The 19,982-nt window shown below is 43.1% G+C and overlaps 1 protein-coding gene across 1 annotated transcript in view; it reads right to left on the bottom strand.

Annotated features, from left to right (window-relative positions):
- Nucleotides 1-9,019, bottom strand: part of LOC139553633 (mitogen-activated protein kinase kinase kinase 12-like) — a 54,400-nt gene extending 45,381 nt beyond the window's left edge. The window contains exon 1 of the mRNA XM_071366184.1: nt 8,505-9,019. Within this exon, the coding sequence (XP_071222285.1) occupies nt 8,505-9,009 (505 nt within the window). The 5' untranslated portion in view covers nt 9,010-9,019. The remainder of the gene's footprint in view (nt 1-8,504) is intronic.
- Nucleotides 9,020-19,982: the final 10,963 nt, after the last annotated feature.

Genomic DNA, 19,982 nt, shown 5'->3' with positions numbered 1-19,982 from the left:
TAGTGTTGTCAGGGTGCTAGCTATAACCTGTAACTAGTGCTGTCAGGGTGCTAGTTATAACCTGAACTAGTCTTGTCAGGGTGCTAGTTATAACCTGTAACTAGTGTTGTCAGGGTGCTAGTTATAACCGGTAACTACAGTTGTCAGGGCCCTAGTTATAACCTATAACTAGTGTTGTCGGGGCCCTAGTTATAACCTGTAACTAGACTATCATTGTCAGGGTGCTAGTTATAACCTGTAACTAGTTTTGTCAGGGCCCTAGTTATAATCTGTAACTAGTGTTGTCATGGCCCTAGTTATAACCAGTAACTAGTGTTGTCAGGGTGCTAGTTATAACCTAAACTAGTGTTGTCCGGGTGCTAGTTATAACCTGTAACTAGTGCTGTCAGGGTGCTAGTTATAACCTGAACTAGTCTTGTCAGGGTGCTAAATATAACCTGAAACTAGTGTTGTCAGGGCGCTAGTTATAACCTATAACTATTGTTGTCAGGGCCCTAGTTATAACCTGTAACTACAGTTGTCAGGGCCCTAGGTATAACCTATAACTAGTGTTATCAGAGCCCTAGTTATAACCTGTAACTATTGCTAGTTATAACCTGAAACTATCGTTGTCAGGGTGCGAGGTATAACCTGAACTAGTGTTGTCAGGGCGCTAGTTATAACCTGTAACTAGTGTTGTCAGGGCCCAGTTGTAACCTGTAACAAGTGTTGTCAGGGCCCTAGTTTTAACATGTAACTAGTATTATGAGGGCCCTAGTTATAACCTGTAACTAGACTATCGTTGTCAGGGTGCGAGGTATAACCTGAACTAGTGTTGTCAGGGCCCTAGTTATAACCTGTAACTAGTGTTGTCAGGGTGCTAGTTATAACCTAAACTAGTGTTGTCTGGGTGCTAGTTATAACCTGTAACTAGTGCTGTCAGGGTGCTAGTTATAACCTGAACTAGTCTTGTCAGGGTGCTAAATATAACCTGAAACTAGTGCTGTCAGGGCGCTAGTTATAACCTGTAACTACAGTTTTCAGGGCCCTAGGTATAACCTATAACTAGTGTTATCAGAGCCCTAGTTATAACCTGTAACTACAGTTTTCAGGGCCCTAGGTATAACCTATAATTAGTGTTATGAGAGCCCTAGTTATAACCTGTAACTATTGTTGTCAGGGTGCGAGGTATAACCTGAACTAGTGTTGTCAGGGTGCTAGTTATAACCTGTAAATAGTGTTGTCAGGGTGCTAGTTATAACCGGTAACTAGTGCTGTCAGGGTGCTAGTTATAACCTGAACTAGTCTTGTCAGGGTGCTAAATATAACCTGAAACTAGTGCTGTCAGGGCGCTAGTTATAACCTGTAACTACAGTTTTCAGGGCCCTAGGTATAACCTATAACTAGTGTTATCAGAGCCCTAGTTATAACCTGTAACTACAGTTTTCAGGGCCCTAGGTATAACCTATAACTAGTGTTATCAGAGCCCTAGTTATAACCTGTAACTATTGTTGTCAGGGTGCGAGGTATAACCTGAACTAGTGTTGTCAGGGTGCTAGTTATAACCTGTAAATAGTGTTGTCAGGGTGCTAGTTATAACCGGTAACTACAGTTGTCAGGGCCCTAGTTATAACCTGTAACTACAGTTTTCAGGGCCCTAGGTATAACCTGTAACTATTGTTGTCAGGGTGCTAGTTATAACCTGAAACTATTGTTGTCAGGGTGCTAGTTATAACCTGTAACTAGTGTTGTCAGGGTGCTAGTTATAACCGGTAACTACAGTTGTCAGGGCCCTAGTTATAACCTGTAACTAGTGTTGTCAGGACCCAGTTGTAACCTGTAACAAGTGTTGTCAGGGCCCTAGTTTTAACATGTAACTAGTAATATGAGGGCCCTAGTTATAACCTGTAACTACAGTTGTCAGGGTGCTAGTTATAACCTATAACTCGTTTTGTCAGGGCCCTAGTTATAATCTCTAACTAGTGTTGTCAGGGCCCTAGTTATAATCTGTAACTAGTGTTGTCAGGGCCCTAGTTATAACCTGTAACTAGTGTTGTCAGGGTGCTAGCTATAACCTGTAACTAGTGCTGTCAGGGTGCTAGTTATAACCTGAACTAGTCTTGTCAGGGTGCTAGTTATAACCGGTAACTACAGTTGTCAGGGCCCTAGTTATAACCTATAACTAGTGTTGTCGGGGCCCTAGTTATAACCTGTAACTAGACTATCATTGTCAGGGTGCGAGGTATAACCTGAACTAGTGTTGTCAGGGTGCTAGTTATAACCTAAACTAGTGTTGTCCGGGTGCTAGTTATAACCTGTAACTAGTGTTGTCAGGGCCCTAGTTATAACCTGTAACTAGTGTTGTCAGGGTGCTAGTTATAATCTAAACTAGTGTTGTCTGGGTGCTAGTTATAACCTGTAACTAGTGCTGTCAGGGTCCTAGTTATAACCTGAACTAGTGCTGTCAGGGTCCTAGTTATAACCTGAACTAGTCTTGTCAGGGTGCTAAATATAACCTGAAACTAGTGCTGTCAGGGTGCTAGTTATAACCTGTAACTACAGTTTTCAGGGCCCTAGGTATAACCTATAACTAGTGTTATCAGAGCCCTAGTTATAACCTGTAACTATTGTTGTCAGGGTGCGAGGTATAACCGGTAACTACAGTTGTCAGGGCCCTAGTTATAACCTGTAACTACAGTTTTCAGGGCCCTAGGTATAACCTATAACTAGTGTTATCAGAGCCCTAGTTATAACCTGTAACTATTGTTGTCAGGGTGCTAGTTATAACCTGTAACTAGTGTTGTCAGGGTGCTAGTTATAACCGGTAACTACAGTTGTCAGGGCCCTAGTTATAACCTGTAACTAGTGTTGTCAGGACCCAGTTGTAACCTGTAACAAGTGTTGTCAGGGCCCTAGTTTTAACATGTAACTAGTAATATGAGGGCCCTAGTTATAACCTGTAACTACAGTTGTCAGGGTGCTAGTTATAACCTGTAACTCGTTTTGTCAGGGCCCTAGTTATAATCTGTAACTAGTGTTGTCAGGGCCCTAGTTATAATCTGTAACTAGTGTTGTCAGGGCCCTAGTTATAACCTGTAACTAGTGTTGTCAGGGTGCTAGCTATAACCTGTAACTAGTGCTGTCAGGGTGCTAGTTATTACCTGAACTAGTCTTGTCAGGGTGCTAGTTATAACCTGTAACTAGTGTTGTCAGGGTGCTAGTTATAACCAGTAACTAGTGTTGTCAGGGCCCTACATTTAACCTGTAACTAGTGTTGTCAGGGCCCTAGTTATAACCTAAACTAGTGTTGTCCGGGTGCTAGTTATAACCTGTAACTAGTGCTGTTAGGGTGCTAGTTATAACCTGAACTAGTCTTGTCAGGGTGCTAAATATAACCTGAAACTAGTGTTGTCAGGGCGCTAGTTATAACCTATAACTAGTGTTGTCAGGGCCCTAGTTATAACCTATAACTACAGTTGTCAGGGCCCTAGGTATAACCTATAACTAGTGTTATCAGAGCCCTAGTTATAACCTGTAACTATTGTTGTCAGGGTGCTAGTTATAACCTGTAACTAGTTTTGTCAGGGCCCTAGTTATAATCTGTAACTAGTGTTGTCATGGCCCTAGTTATAACCGGTAACTAGTGTTGTCAGGGTGCTAGTTATAACCTAAACTAGTGTTGGCCGGGTGCTAGTTATAACCTGTAACTAGTGCTGTCAGGGTGCTAGTTATAACCGGTAACTACAGTTGTCAGGGCCCTAGTTATAACCTGTAACTAGTGTTGTCAGGGCCCAGTTGTAACCTGTAACAAGTGTTGTCAGGGCCCTAGTTTTAACATGTAACTAGTATTATGAGGGCCCTAGTTATAACCTGTAACTAGTGTTGTCAGGGTGCTAGTTATAACCTGAACTAGTGTTGTCAGGGTGCTAAATATAACCTGAAACTAGTTTTGTCAGGGCCCTAGGTATAACCTATAACAAGTGTTGTCAGGGCCCTAGTTATAACCTGTAACTAGTGTTGTCAGGGTGCAAGTTATAACCTGTAACTAATGTTGTCAGGGTGCTAGTTATAACCTGTAACTATTGTTGTCAGGGTGCTAGTTATAACCTGTAACTAATGTTGCAAGGGTGCTAGTTATAACCTGTAACTAGTGTTGTCAGGGTGCTTGTTATAACCGGTAACTACAGTTGTCAGGGCCCTAGTTATAACCTGTAACTAGTGTTGTCAGGGCCCAGTTGTAACCTGTAACAAGTGTTGTCAGGGCCCTAGTTTTAACATGTAACTAGTATTATGAGGGCCCTAGTTATAACCTGTAACTAGTGTTGTCAGGGTGCTAGTTATAACCTATAACTAGTGTTGTCAGGGTGCTAGTTATAACCTGTAACTAGTGTTGTCAGGGTGCTAGTTATAACCTGTAACTAATGTTGCAAGTGTGCTAGTTATAACCTGTAACTAGTGTTGTCAGGGTGCTAGTTATAACCTGTAACTAATGTTGTCAGGGTGCTAGTTATAACCTGTAACTAATGTTGTCAGGGTGCTAGTTATAACCTGTAACTAGTGTTGTCAGGGCCCTAAATTTAACCTGTAACTAATGTTGTCAGGGCCCTAGTTACAACCTGTAACTAGTGTTGTCAGGGCCCTAGTTATAACCTGTAACTACAGTTGTCAGGGTGCTAGTTATAACCTGTAACTAGTTTTGTCAGGGCCCTAAATTTAACCTGTAACTAATGTTGCAAGTGTGCTAGTTATAACCTGTAACTAGTGTTGTCAGGGTGCTAGTTATAACCTGTAACTAATGTTGTCAGGGTGCTAGTTATAACCTGTAACTAATGTTGTCAGGGTGCTAGTTATAACCTGTAACTAGTGTTGTCAGGGCCCTAAATTTAACCTGTAACTAATGTTGTCAGGGCCCTAGTTATAATCTGTAACTAGTGTTGTCAGGGCCCTAGTTATAACCTGTAACTACAGTTGTCAGGGTGCTAGTTATAACCTGTAACTAGTTTTGTCAGGGCCCTAAATTTAACCTGTAACTAATGTTGTCAGGGCCCTAGTTACAACCTGTAACTTGTATTGTCAGGGTGCTAGTTATAACCTGAACTAGTCTTGTCAGGGTGCTAAATATAACCTATAACTAGTGTTGTCAGGGTGCTAGTTATAACCTGTAACTACAGTTGTCAGGGTCAGAGTTATAACCTGTAACTAGTAATATGAGGGCCCTAGTTATAACCTGTAACTAGTGTTGTCAGGGTGCTAGTTATAACCTGAACTAGTCTTGTCAGGGTGCTAGTTATAACCTGTAACTAGTGTTGTCAGGGTGCTAGTTATAACCGGTAACTACAGTTGTCAGGGCCCTAGTTATAACCTGTAACTAGTGTTGTCAGGGCCCAGTTGTAACCTGTAACAAGTGTTGTCAGGGCCCTAGTTTTAACATGTAACTAGTATTATGAGGGCCCTAGTTATAACCTGTAACTAGTGTTGTCAGGGTGCTAGTTATAACCTGAACTAGTGTTGTCAGGGTGCTAAATATAACCTGAAACTAGTTTTGTCAGGGCCCTAGGTATAACCTATAACAAGTGTTGTCAGGGCCCTAGTTATAACCTGTAACTAGTGTTGTCAGGGTGCAAGTTATAACCTGTAACTAATGTTGTCAGGGTGCTAGTTATAACCTGTAACTAGTGTTGTCAGGGTGCTAGTTATAACCTGTAACTAATGTTGTCAGGGTGCTAGTTATAACCTGTAACTAGTGTTGTCAGGGTGCTAGTTATAACCTGTAACTAATGTTGTCAGGGTGCTAGTTATAACCTGTAACTAATGTTGTCAGGGTGCTAGTTATAACCTGTAACTAGTGTTGTCAGGGTGCTAGTTATAACCGGTAACTAGTGTTGTCAGGGTGCTAGTTATAACCTGTAACTAATGTTGTCAGGGTGCTAGTTATAACCAGTAACTAGTGTTGTCAGGGCCCAGTTGTAACCTGTAACTAGTGTTGTCAGGGCCCTAGTTATAACCAGTAACTAGTGTTGTCAGGGTGCAAATTATAACCTGTAACTAATGTTGTCAGGGTGCTAGTAATAACCAGTAACTAGTGTTGTCAGGGCCCTAAATTTAACCTGTAACTAGTGCTGTCAGGGCCCTAGTTATAACCTGTAACTGGTATTATGAGGGACCTAGTTATAACCTGTAACAAGTGTTGTCATAGCCCTAGTTTTAACCTGTACCTAGTGTTGTCAGGGCCCTAATTTTAACCTGTAACTAATGTTGTCAGGGCCCTAGTTATAACCTGTAACTAGTGTTGTCAGGGTGCTAGTTATAACCTGTAACTTGTATTACGAGGGCCCTAGTTATAACCTGTAACTAGTGTTGTCAGGGTGCTAGTTATAACCTGTAACTAGTATTATGTGGGTCCTAGTTATAACCTGTAACTAGTGTTGTCAGGGTCCTAGTAATAACCTGTAACTAGTTGTCAGAGACCTAGTTATAACCTGTAACTAGTGTTGTCAGGGTGCTAGTTATAACCTGAACTAATGTTGTCAGGGCGCTAGTTATAACCTGTAACTAGTGTTGTCAGGGCCCTAATTTTAACCTGTAACTAATGTTGTCAGGGCACTAGTTATAACCTGTAACTAGTATTATGTGGGTCCTAGTTATAACCTGTAACTAGTGTTGTCAGGGTCCTAGTAATAACCTGTAACTAGTTGTCAGAGACCTAGTTATAACCTGTAACTAGTGTTGTCAGGGTGCTAGTTATAACCTGTAACTAGTGTTGTCAGTATGCTATTTATAACCTGTAACTAGTGTTATCAGGGCCCTAGTTATAACCTGTAACTACGGTTGTCAGGGCCCTAGTTATAACCTGTAACTACTGTTGTCAGGGCCCTAGTTATAACCTGTAACTAATGTTGTCAGGGCCCTAGTTATAATCTATAACTAGTGTTGTCAGGGCACTCGTTATAACCTGTAACTAGTGTTGTCAGTATGCTATTTATAACCTGTAACTAGTGTTATCAGGGCCCTAGTTATAACCTATAACTAGTGTTATCAGGGCCCTAGTTATAACCTGTAACTAGTGTTGTCAAGGCCCTAGTTATAACCTGTAACTACTGTTGTCAGGGCCCTAATTTTAACCTGTAACTAGTGTTGTCAGGGCCCTAATTTTAACCTGTAACTAGTGTTGTCAGGGCCCTAGTGATAACCTGTAACTAGTGTTGTCAGGGCCCTAATTTTAACCTGTAACTAGTGTTGTCAGGGCCCTAGTTATAACCTATAACTAGTGTTGTCAGGGCCCTAGTTATAACCTGTAACTACTGTTGTCAGGGCCCTAGTTATAACCTGTAACTGGTGTTGTCAGGGCCCTAATTTTAACCTGTAACTAATGTTGTCAGGGCCCTAGTTATAACCTGTAACTGGTGTTATCAGGGCCCTAGTTATAACCTGTAACTACAGTTGTCAGGGCCCTAGTTATAACCTGTAACTAGTGTTGTCAGGGTGCTAGTTATAACCTGTAACTAGATTTATCAGTGTGCTATTTATAACCTGTAACTAGTGTTATCAGGGCCCTAGTTATAACCTGTCACTAGATTTGTCAGAGTGCTAGTTATAACCTGTAACTGGTGTTGTCAGGTCCCTAATTTTAACCTGTAACTAATGTTGTCAGGGCCCTAGTTATAACCTGTAACTGGTGTTATCAGGGCCCTAGTTATAACCTGTAACTACAGTTGTCAGGGCCCTAGTTATAACCTGTAACTAGATTTATCAGTGTGCTATTTATAACCTGTAACTAGTGTTATCAGGGCCCTAGTTATAACCTGTAACTAGTGTTGTCAGGGTGCTAGTAATAACCTGTAACTGGTGTTGTCAGGGCCCTAATTTCTACCTGTAACTAATGTTGTCAGGGCCCTAGTTATAACCTGTAACTGGTGTTATCAGGGCCCTAGTTATAACCTGTAACTAGATTTATCAGTGTGCTATTTATAACCTGTAACTAGTGTTATCAGGGCCCTAGTTATAACCTGTCACTAGATTTGTCAGAGTGCTAGTTATAACCTGAACTAGTCTTGTCAGAGTGCTAGTTATAACCTGTAACTCGTGTTGTCAGCGTGCTAGTTATAACCTGAACTTGTCTTGTCAGGTCGCTAGTTATCACCTGTAACTAGTGTTGTGTAGGGCCCTAGTTATAACCTGAAACTAGTGTGGTCAGGGCCCTAATCTTAACCTGTAACTAGTGTTGTGTAGGGCCCTAGTTATAACCTGTATCTAGTGGCCAGATGTTTTCATGGTCAGCTCACATGGATGGTCAGGAGAAGCTCTTGACACTAACCACAATATCTCTCTCTCTCTCTCTCTCTCTCTCTCTCTCTCTCTCTCTCTCTCTCTCTCTCTCTCTCTCTCTCTCTCTCTCTCTCTCTCTCTCTCTCTCTCTCTCTCTCTCTCTCTCTCTCTCTCTCTCTCTCTCTCTCTCTCTCTCTCTCTCTCTCTCTCTCTCTCTCTCTCTCTCTCTCTCTCTCTTGTTGTGACTAAATGATTCTTACCTTCCAGGTTGTGTTTGTGTTCGGTGGAGTAGGCCTTGCCGATCATGGTCCATACCGGCTTCAGACACCCAAACAGTCCCTCCAGAAACCCTCCACTTCCTCCCGACAGCAGCCTCACATCCTCAGCCTGGCTCCGCACCGCTCCTCCCTCCGCATCCTGACCCTCTCCCTCCATCCTACCCCCTCCCTCCCCGTTCTCATGGAGCTTCAGCACACTGTTGGCAAAGTGCTCCTGCTGCTCCTCGCTAGGCGTGGGGCTGTGGCCCCCACAGGTATGTTCACCGTTATGACCTCCACCTCCCCCGCCGTCGGGCTCCGGGGCACCCCCGGTGTCTATAGATAGTACGTTCCGTAGGACACACTGGGTGGGGGTCAGATCCATCTCAGGGGTGCAGGCGGGGGTATCGTCCAGCCGGCCCCGGAAGGTAGGGGTGTGTTCTGAGAGGGGGGTGTTGAACCCGGAGAGAGAAGGGGACGGGGCGCGGGACTCTGTGATACAGGCCATGGGGAGCTGTGGTCAGGGGAACAGGAAGAACCCCGGGACTGTTGATCAGTCAGGGCCAGTGACGAAGCAAGACCTGTGGGAGGTGAGCAAAAAAGGTAACCATGGTTACAGATTATCTGACGAAAGCTTCCATTTTTCTTCTATATGAACACCTTGGTGGAATTTACACATTAGCTGTAACTAAAACACGGACGTCAGGGTTTAAATAAAATAGATTTTGTGTGTTACCACATCAATGGTGGCCTCCGATTACTGTGGTCAACCATGTCAAGGCTGGCCAATGCTAACAAAACAATAAAAGAGAATTCTCTTCTTTTCATAATCATGGGCCAGTAAACGAAAGGTTGCTGGATCGAATCCCCGAGCTGACTAGCTAAAAATCTGCCGTTCTGCCCCTGAACACGGCAGTTAATCCACTGTTCCCCGGTCGCCGAAGACGTGGATGTCGATTAAGGCAGCCTTTCGCACCTCTCTGATTCAGAGGGGTTGGGTTAAATGCGGAAGGCACATTTCAGTTGAAGGCATTCAGTTGTACAACTGACTAGGTATCCCCCTTTCCTTTTGTTTCCTCCCACATCCTCCTACTACATCTCCGGGAAATCACTTTCTAGATGACTACTATGCTAATAGGCACCAGAACTTGTGTTGCTGTTAGTAACGCGAGAGAAGAGAGAAGAGAGAGTCGAGTGGCTGCTCTAGAAAGCCTGTTTATGTCCCCAAGGACAGACATCCCCCACAACAGATCCAGGAGAAGAGGAATACATTGTCCTCTCACAGACGACTGCTGTTTTTAAAAAATATATTTTTATTATTGCTAATGATACAATGTTATAACAAAACTGCAGTGACACATTGGTATAACAACATCTCCTTGCTAGAGAGCTGTGTTCAACAAAATAATAATCTGACTATACATGAATATCAAGGCCAGTGTGTTATAATAGCTAGTTATGGCCTATAACACACACACCACTCATCTCATTACAACATTTCATATCTATATATATATATACCACATCAATTGTGCATGTATTTGCATGGAGTTATATATCTATTATATATATATATGTATATCTATATATAACTCCATGCAAATGTTTAGCACAATGGGACAAGATTCTTATGATTCTGACGAGACTTGTAAATGGAATTTCATTTCCCTGACATTTTCCTTTATCCCTGTTCAAGAGAAATCCTCAGAGAGAGCATTACAATTTGACGGTCAGTGGCTGAAATAGTGAAATACTACAACATGTATCTAGGCCTGGGTGACTCCATTGCATGAACACAGGTTGCTTCATTGCTAGGGCCTAGAGTCTTGTTGGCAGAAGAAAAACAAAAACCTAGGTTAACTTCAGAACCATGGATAGCGCCATTAAGGGGGAACGAAATGCACATACTCCCGGCCCTATTCAGCCTCACAACCTGTAGTACATGGTGAACACAACCAGATCAGAACAGAGGACAGTGGATAGTGATTTTCTTCCCTTCAGATTATCAGTTTACTGAGCTGGTTTCAAGTCCAAAGTCACACACACACACAAGTTCAGTTTGACGTCAGGTAAGTCTCACTAAGGTAAGTCTCACTTCAGGTAAGTCTCAGGTAAGTCTCACTAAGGTAAGTCTCACTAAGGTAAGTCTCAGGTAAGTCTCACTTCAGGTAAGTCTCACTTCAAGTAAGTCTCACTAAGGTAAGTCTCAGGTAAGTCTCACTTTAGGTAAGTCTCACTTCAAGTAAGTATCACTAAGGTAAGTCTCAGGTAAGTCTCACTTCAGGTAAGTCTCACTTCAGGTAAGTCTCACTAAGGTAAGTCTCAGGTAAGTGTCACAAAGCCACGTCCACACTCTGGCCACGTCCACACTGTGGCATTGCTCAATCATCAGTCCATGGGATGAGTCATGATTGGTTCCTTCCTCAGTTGGTATACCCCATGTTTAATAATTAATGGTACATCTACCCGGTGTGCAAAAACTAAAACATCAAAGTCAAGAACATAAAAACGAAATATTTCCACCTTATTAATTATGTATAATAACCATAATCCTGTTTTCGTTTGTTCTGTTTGCAACTGAAAAGACACATTCTCTTGGGTATCCCAACAGTCTAGTCAGCCAACGGTCATACATTCACTGTCATTTTACAGAAATAATAGACCTTTGCTTCAAATTCAGATAAGAAGTGAAAGGAGAAACCTGTCCATTGCTACGTTATCTGTCATCTGTCTAATCTTAAGAGTAATCACTAAATATTTTGTTGTGTCACTGATTTTCAACTTGATGATCCTGCCCCCCTCCTTAAGAGTGGCAGCAGCTGCTTGTCGGTCCTGCGGAATAAGCCCCCCCCCGCCCCATGCAGTGGGTAGGCCAGGCGGTGCATTGAAGCGACCCAAAACACAGGCTCCTCAATGGCACCGATTCGCTTCACAGCTTCTACGGGACCCGTGCGCCTAGCGCCAAGCGCATCACCATATCATAGACTATGCCTCGCTTAAGCGTATAATATGAGTCTATATAACATAGACTACACCTGATTTATTTACATGGAATATTGGAACTGTGGTTTACACGATCTAGGCTCAAACGACATTAGCCTGGCAGATTTCCAAATATAATTTCATACATTTGTTTTTTATAACGTACCTTAGCAAATGCAGCAAGCTCAAGTCTCAAACTCCATTGTTGTTGATTATATCTTTCACATAGGCTGCTATTTATTTAATTTGTTCCCGGTGCAGCCTTCTAAAACAGCGCAATTATTCTGCTTTCCTCGTTTTGTTGATATAATCAGTGTCACCGCGCGCGACTAAGCTCAGCGTCCAATGTTCTTTGCTGCACGCGCTCCCTGTTCTAGAATGGGCTCTAGCGATGGAAGCAACGGAGAGTCCATCCTTCGTTCATTTCAACCCGATCTTTATAACCTTAAATCTCTATCCCGATCCCGCCGGTGATTTGATCACATGTATCTGATTTCCCTTTCTTCCCACTTGCCGTGAGGTGAAAATATGTGATTTTGAGCGGTCCCTTCTCTCCAAGCCCCTGCAGATTTTATATTGCGGTGTGCCTCTCTCACCTATGCCGAGGAGAGAGAGAGGAGAGGGGCGTGTGTCAGGCAGGCAGTGACGGGGCAGGGGGCGGGATTTAGTTTATAGCCTATAGTTTACACCAGGGATCATTATCTAGATTCTGCCTCGGGCAGATTATTTCTTGAGTGGATTGTCAGGCGGCCAGAACATTTTTACAAATACTTTGTAGACTGCAAATTGACCACAATAAGTCCAAACAGATATATTTGACTAAAACATACAGTACCAGTCAAAAGTTTGACACACCTACTCATTCAAGGGTTTTTCTTGATTTTACTATTTTCTACATTGTAGAATAATAGTGAAGACATCAAGACTATGAAATAACACATATGGAATCATGTAGTAACCAAAAAAGTGTTAAACAAATCAAAATGTATTTAATATTTGAGCTTCTTGAAAGTAGCCACCCTTTGCCTTGATGACAGCTTTGCACACTCTTGGCATTCTCTCAACCACCTTCACCTGGAATGCTTTTCCAACAGTCTTGAAGGAGTTCCCACATATGCTGAGCTTTTCCTTCACTCTGCAGTCCAACTCATCCCAAACCATCTCAATTGTGTTGAGGTCGGGTGATTGTGTTAAGGTCGGGTGATTGTGTTGAGGTCGGGTGATTGTGGAGGCCAGGTCATCTGATGCAGCACTCCATCACTCTCCTTCTTGGTTAAATAATCCTTACACAGCATGGAGGTGTGTTGGGTCACTGTCCTGTTGAAAAACAAATGATAGTCCCACTAAGCGCAAACCAGATGGGATGGCGTATCGCTGCAGAATGCTGTGGTAGCCATGCTGGTTAACTGTGCCTTGAATTCTAAATAAATCACAGACAGTGTCACCAGCAATGCACCCCCACACCATCACACCACCTCCTCCATGCTTCACGGTGGGAACCACACATGCGGAGATCATCCGTTCACCTACTTTGCATCTCACAAAGTCATGGCAGTTGGAACCATAAATCTCACATTTGGACTCATCAGATCAAAGAACAGATTTCCTCCGGTCTAATGTCCATTGCTCGTGGTTCTTGGCCCAAGGAAGTCTCTTCTTCTGATTGGTGTCCTTTAGTAGGCTGTCTCACAACCGGCCGTGATTGAGCGTCCCATAGGGTGGCGCACAATTGGCCGGGTTTGGCCGGTGTAGGCAGTATTGTAAATAAGAATTTGTTCTTAACTGACTTGCTTAGTTAAATGAAAGTTACATTTAATTATTATTTTTTTAAACAATTTTTTACAGCAATTCGACCATGAAGACCCGATTTATGCAGTCTTCTCTGAACAGTTGATGTTGAGATGTGTCTGCTACTTGAACTCTGTGAAGCATTTATTTGGGCTGCAATTTCCGAGGCTGGCAACTCCAATTAACTTATCCTCTGCAGCAGAGGTAACTCTGGGTCTTCCTTTCCTGTCTTGGTCCTCATGAGAGCCAGTTTCATCATAGTGCTTGATGATTTTTGCGACTGCACTTGAAGAAAATGTTCCGTATTGACTGACCTTCATGCCTTAAAGTAATGATAGACTGTAATTTCTCTTTTCTTATTTGAGCTGTTCTTGCCATAATATAGACTTGGTCTTTTACCAAATAGGGCTATCTTCTGTATACCACCCCTACCTTGTCACAACACAACTGATTGGCTCAAAGGCATTATGAAGGAAAGAAATTCAACAAATTAACATTTAACAAGGCACACCTGCTAATTGAAATGCATTGCAGGTGACTACCTCATGAAGCTGGTTGAGAGAATGCCAAGAGTGTGCAAAGCTGTCATTTCTTTTATTTCTTTTTTTAATTTCACATTTATTTAACCAGGTAGGCCAGTTGAGAACAAGTTCTCATTTACAACTGCAACCTGGCCAAGATAAAGCAAAGCAGTGCGACAAAAAACAACACAGAGTTACACATAGGACAAACAAAAGTACAGTCAATAACACAACAGAAAAATCTATATACAGTGTGTGCAAATGGAGTAAGGAGGTAAGACAATAAATAGGCCATAGTAGCGAAGTAATTACAATTTAGCAAATTAACACTGATAGATGTGCAGATGATGATATGCAAGTAGAAATACTGGTGTGCAAAAGAGCAAAAAAGTTAATAAAAGGTAGGTAGTTGGGTGGGCTATTTACAGATGGACTGTGTACAGATGGGCTATTTACAGATGGGCTATGTACAGATGGGCTATTTACAGATGGACTATGTACAGATGGGCTATGTACAGATGGGCTATTTACAGATGGGCTAAGTACAGATGGGCTGTTTACAGATGGGCTATGTACAGATGGGCTATTTACAGATGGACTATGTACAGATGGGCTATTTACAGATGGGCTATGTACAGATGGGCTATTTACAGATGGGCTATGTACAGATGGGCTATTTACAGATGGACTATGTACAGATGGACTATGTACAGATGGGCTATGTACAGATGGGCTATGTACAGATGGGCTATGTACAGATGGGCTATTTACAGATGGGCTATGTACAGATGGGCTATTTACAGATGGGCTATTTACAGATGGGCTGTGTACAGATGGGCTATTTACAGATGGGCTATGTACAGATGGGCTATTTACAGATGGGCTATGTACAGATGGGCTATGTACAGATGGGCTATGTACAGATGGGCTATGTACAGATGGGCTATTTACAGATGGGCAATGTACAGATGGGCTATGTACAGATGGTCTATGTACAGATGGGCTATTTACAGATGGGCTATTTACAGATGGGCTATTTACAGATGGGCTATTTACAGATGGGCTATTTACAGATGGACTATGTACAGATGGGCTATGTACAGATGGGCTATTTACAGATGGGCTATGTACAGCTGCAGCGATCGGTAAGCTGCTCAGATAGCTGATGCTTAAAGTTAGTGAGGGAGATATGAGTCTCCAACTTCAGCGATTTTTGCAGATCGTTCCAGTCATTGGCAGCAGAGAACTGGAAGGAAATGCGGCCAAAGTGGGTGTTGGCTTTGGGGATGATCAGTGAGATATACCTGCTGGAGCGCGCGCTACGGGTGGGTGTTGTTATGGTGACCAGTAAGCTGAGATAAGGCGGAGCTTTACCTAGCAAAGACTTATAGATGACCTGGAGCCAGTGGGTCTGGCGACGAATACGTAGCGAGGGCCAGCCGACGAGAGCATACAGGTCGCAGTGGTGGGTGGTATATGGGGCTTTGGTGACAAAACGGATGGCACTGTGATAGACTGCATCCAGTTTGCTAAGTAGAGTTTTGGAGGCTATTTTGTAAATGACATCACCGAAGTCGAGAATCGGTAGGATAGTCAGTTTTACAAGGGTATGTTTGGCAGTGTGAGTGAAGGAGGCTTTGTTGCGAAATAGGAAGCTGATTCTAGATTTAATTTTGGATTGGAGATGCTTAATGTGAGTCTGGAAGGAGAGTTTACAGTCTAACCAGACACCTAGGTATTTGTAGTTGTCCACATATTCTAGGTTAGAACCGTTCAGAGTAGTGATACTAGTTGGGCGGGAGGGTGCATGCAGCGATCGTTTGAAGAGCATGCATTTAGTTTTACTAGCGTTTAAGAGCAGTTGGAGGCCACGGAAGGAGTGTTGTATGGCATTGAAGCTGGTTTGGAAGTTTGTTAACACATTGTCCAAAGAAGGGCCAGATGTATACAGAATGGTGTCGTCTGCGTAGAGGTGGATCAAGGAATCACCCGCAGCAAGAGCAACATCATTGATATATACAGAGAAAAGAGTCGGCCCGAGAATTGAACCCTGTGGTACCTCCATAAAGATTGCCAGAGGTCCTCATGGCAAAGGGTGGAATTGAAGAATCTCATATATAAAATATATTTTGATTTGTTTACAAACACAACAAAAATTATAATAATTATATACAGTACGAGGCAAAAGTTTGGACACACCTACTCATTCAAGGGTTTTTCTTTATTTTTTACTATTTTCTACATTGTAGAATAATAGTGAAGACATCAAAACGATAAAATAACACATACTGTTTTGAATCATGTAGTAACCAAAAAAGTACTAAACAAAATCAAAATATATTTTATATTTGTGTTTCTACAAAGTAACCACACTTTGCCTTGATAACAGCTTTGCACACTCTCTGCATTCCCTCAACCAGCTTCACTTGGAATGTAATCACCTGGACAGAGGTGTATTTGGAGGGCAAGTTGGTCAGGATGATATCTATGAGGGTGCTCATGTTTACGGATTTAGGGTTGTACCTGGTAGGTTCCTTGATAATTGGTGTGAGATTGAGGGCATCTAGCTTAGATTGTAGGACGGCCGGGATGTTAAGCATGTCCCAGTTTAGGTCACCTAACAGTACAAACTCTGAAGATAGATGGGGGGCAATTAATTCACATATGGTGCCCAGGGAACAGCTGGGGGCTGGGGGTGGGGGGTCTGTAACAAGCGTCAACAGTGAGAGACTTATTTCTGGAAAGGTGGATTTTTAAAAGGAGAAGCTCGAACTGTTTGGGCACAGACCTGACAGAACTCTGCAGGCTATCTCTGCAGTAAATAGCAACTCCGCCCCCTTTGGCAGTTCTATCTTGACGGAAAATGTTGTAGTTGGGGATGGAAATCTCAGAATTTTTTGTGGTCTTCCTAAAACAGGATTCAGACACGGCTAGGACATCTGGGTTGGCGGAGTGTGCTAGAACAGTGAATAAAACAAACTTAGGGAGGAGGCTTCTGATGTTAACATGCATGAAACCAAGGCTTTTACAGTTACAGACGTCAACAAATGAGAGCGCCTGGGGAATAGGTGTAGTACTGGGGGCTACAGGGCCTGGGTTAACCTCTACATCACCAGAGGAATAGAGGAGGAGTAGGATAAGGGTACGGCTAATGGCTATACGAACTGGTCATCTAGTGTGTTGGGAACAGAGAGTAAAAGGAGCAGATTTCTGGGCGTTGTAGAATAGATTCAGGGCATAATGTACAGACAAGGGTATGGTAGGATGTGAGTACAGTGGATGTAAACCTAGGCATTGAGTGACGATGAGAGAGGTTGTATCTCTGGTGGCACCAGTTAAGCCAGATGAGGTCTCTGCATGCGTGGGGGCTGGGACAAAAGAGCTATCTAAGGCATGTTGAGTGGGACTGAGGGCTCTACAGTGAAATAAAACAGTAAGAACTAGCCAAGACAGCAGTAGACAAGGCATATTGACATTAGAGAGAGGCATAAAGCAATCACAGGTGTTGATCAGGAGAGCTAAGACAACAACGGGTAATGGCAATGAATGGGCAGAGCGGGTCAGTTAGGTACATACAGGACCTGAGTTCGAGGCTGGGGCCGACAGATAAACAAAATGAGGTACAGTGCTAATGAACAGTCCAGCAGGCATCAGCTGTGTAGCCGAGTGATCATAGGGTCTAATGAGCAGCAATAGGTGAGTCAGGGAGCCGTTCAGTAGTCGCTACTGCGCTAGGCGAGCGGGAGACACGGCATTCAGAAAGCTAGCGGGCCAGGGCTAGCAGATGGGTCTTCGGCGACATCGCAACGGAAAAGCCTGTTGATACCACATCGGACGATTACGTCGGCAGACCAGTCGTGATGGATCGGGGGGGGCTCCGTGTCGACAATAAAGGGTCCAGGACAATTGGCAAAAGAGGTATTTTAGCCCAAGAGTTAGCTGGTATACTCCGTCGGCTGACTGGGAGATGGGCCTAGCTCGAGGCTAGCTCAAGGCTAACTGGTGCTTGCTTCGGGACTGAGGCTTTAGTCAACAATGGCCACTCAGTTGCAGCTAGCTAGCTGCGATGATCCGGTGTAATGGTCAAGTTAGAGTCTTCGTGGTTCCAAACTTATGAGGCTACTATCTTCTTGGGGACCTTCAATGCTGCAAACATTTTTTGGAACCCTTCCCCAGATTTGTGACTCAACACAATCCTGTCTCGGAGCTCTACGGACAATTCCTTCGACCTCGTGGCTTGGTTTTTGTTCTAACATGCACTGTCAACTGTGGGACCTTATATAGACAGGTGTGTGCCTTTCCAAATCATGTCCAATCAATTGAATTTACCACAGGTGGACTCCAATCAAGTTGTAGAAACATCTCAAGGATTATCAATGGAAACAGGATGCACCTGAGCTCAATTTCGAGTCTCATAACAAATGGTCTTTTTTATTTTAATACATTTGCAAACATTTCTAAAAACATGTTTTCACTTTGTCATTATGGGGTATTGTGTGTAGATGAATGAGGAAAAACATGTGTTTAATCCATTTTAGAATAAGGCTGTAACGTAACAAAATGTGGAAAAAGTCTAGTATTTACCAATTAATTTTCTTATTTTTGCTCAGATTAAATGTTTTTTGTGTGTGGGGGGGGGGGGGGGGGGCAAATAAAACCACCCCCGGGCTGGCTATTGGGTAAACCTGATCTAGATACACACTCTACAGTTATGTGATGAACACCAATCAGGAGGAAGTGTTGTGACGAGATTGTTAGGTCCAAAGGGAAAGGACAACCAACCAAACCAACGGCAGGTAACGGGATGACAGTGGTGGTTGGTTACCGAGAATCAGCAGGCGTGAGGTTATGAAAATGATGTCATCCCCAAAGAATGCAGCATTAGTCTGGCCAGGCAGCAGGCAGAGTAAATCCTTTACAACCCTAACACACACACACACACACACACTCTATACATGTTAATTGGTGTGTAGGCCTAATCTCGAAGATCCCCTTCTGCCGCAGATGTAGACGGGGGGGGGTTGGTGATCTCACTGACTGACCCACTTCTAGTGTTAGAAAATTGAATAGCAGTGGTATGGTCTTCAACATGATTTTTCCTTGGGACTAAACAGGAAGCAGCAGGCACAATGACTCATTCACCTGACACTCAGAATGCATCCATTCTCACACAAAACCCTGGATTTGTATAAATCCAATTGGACAATATCCCTCCCATGCATTGTAGAATTCCACACCAATATACAGTAGGCCTACCAGTCCTGCTGCTTGCATAGGAGATAATATATAATTCAATAATATTATACACCCTCCAATAAAGTTAATTACATAAAGCTAAGTGAAATTCAGTATTGTTTACTTAACTGCATCAACACTCAGGCTCATCCAAGGAGAATTCCTGAAATGACTCATGAGAGAAAGAGAGAGAGAGGGGGAGAGAGAGAGGGGGGGGAGAGAGAGAGAGAGGGAGAGGGGGGGGGAGAGAGAGAGAGAGAGAGAGAGAGAGAGAGAGAGAGAGAGAGAGAGAGAGAGAGAGAGAGAGAGAGAGAGAGAGAGAGAGAGAGAGAGAGAGAGAGAGAGAGAGAGAGAGAGAGAGAGAGAGAGAGAGAGAGAGAGAGAGAGAGAGAGAGAGAGCGAGAGAGCGAGAGAGAGAGAGAGAGAGAGAAAAAGAGAGAGAGAGAGAGAGAGAGAGTTTAACACTTGCAGAGGTTTGATCAGAATCTGTTGGGTTGAATTTGACAGTAACACTGAAAGGGAATACCCCCAGTGATAAACTGTAATAATCCAACATTAGAGCTCTCTATTCATGTCCGTGTAAATAGTCGTCTGCCTGTGACCCTTATTGGGTGCCAAAGCCCCAAATCCCAGATTAAGTCCCCACATACAATTTTAAACCTTCCCAACGATGACATCATTCTCTAGACCAGGGGAAACCCCATGAAGTAGAACGCAGGCAGGTTCCATATCAGAATCCTACAGTGTGTGTACCGGCTTAGTCTAGCTACGGGACTGCACCACTGTTGCAGTAAGATGTGCTTGAATGCACCGTTTACTTACCACATACAGATGTTGGATCCTAATTTGATCACTCTTTTGTTTCTGAGATAATTTCCTACACCATAGGTTATGCAGATGAGCTTCATGATTTACATAAATTCCCTGAAAACATGCACTAACACACGATTATGTG

The sequence above is a fragment of the Salvelinus alpinus genome, chromosome 2 (genome assembly GCF_045679555.1).
Source record: "Salvelinus alpinus chromosome 2, SLU_Salpinus.1, whole genome shotgun sequence".
NCBI lineage: Eukaryota > Metazoa > Chordata > Actinopteri > Salmoniformes > Salmonidae > Salvelinus > Salvelinus alpinus.
This window is presented reverse-complemented; position numbering and strand designations above follow the sequence as displayed.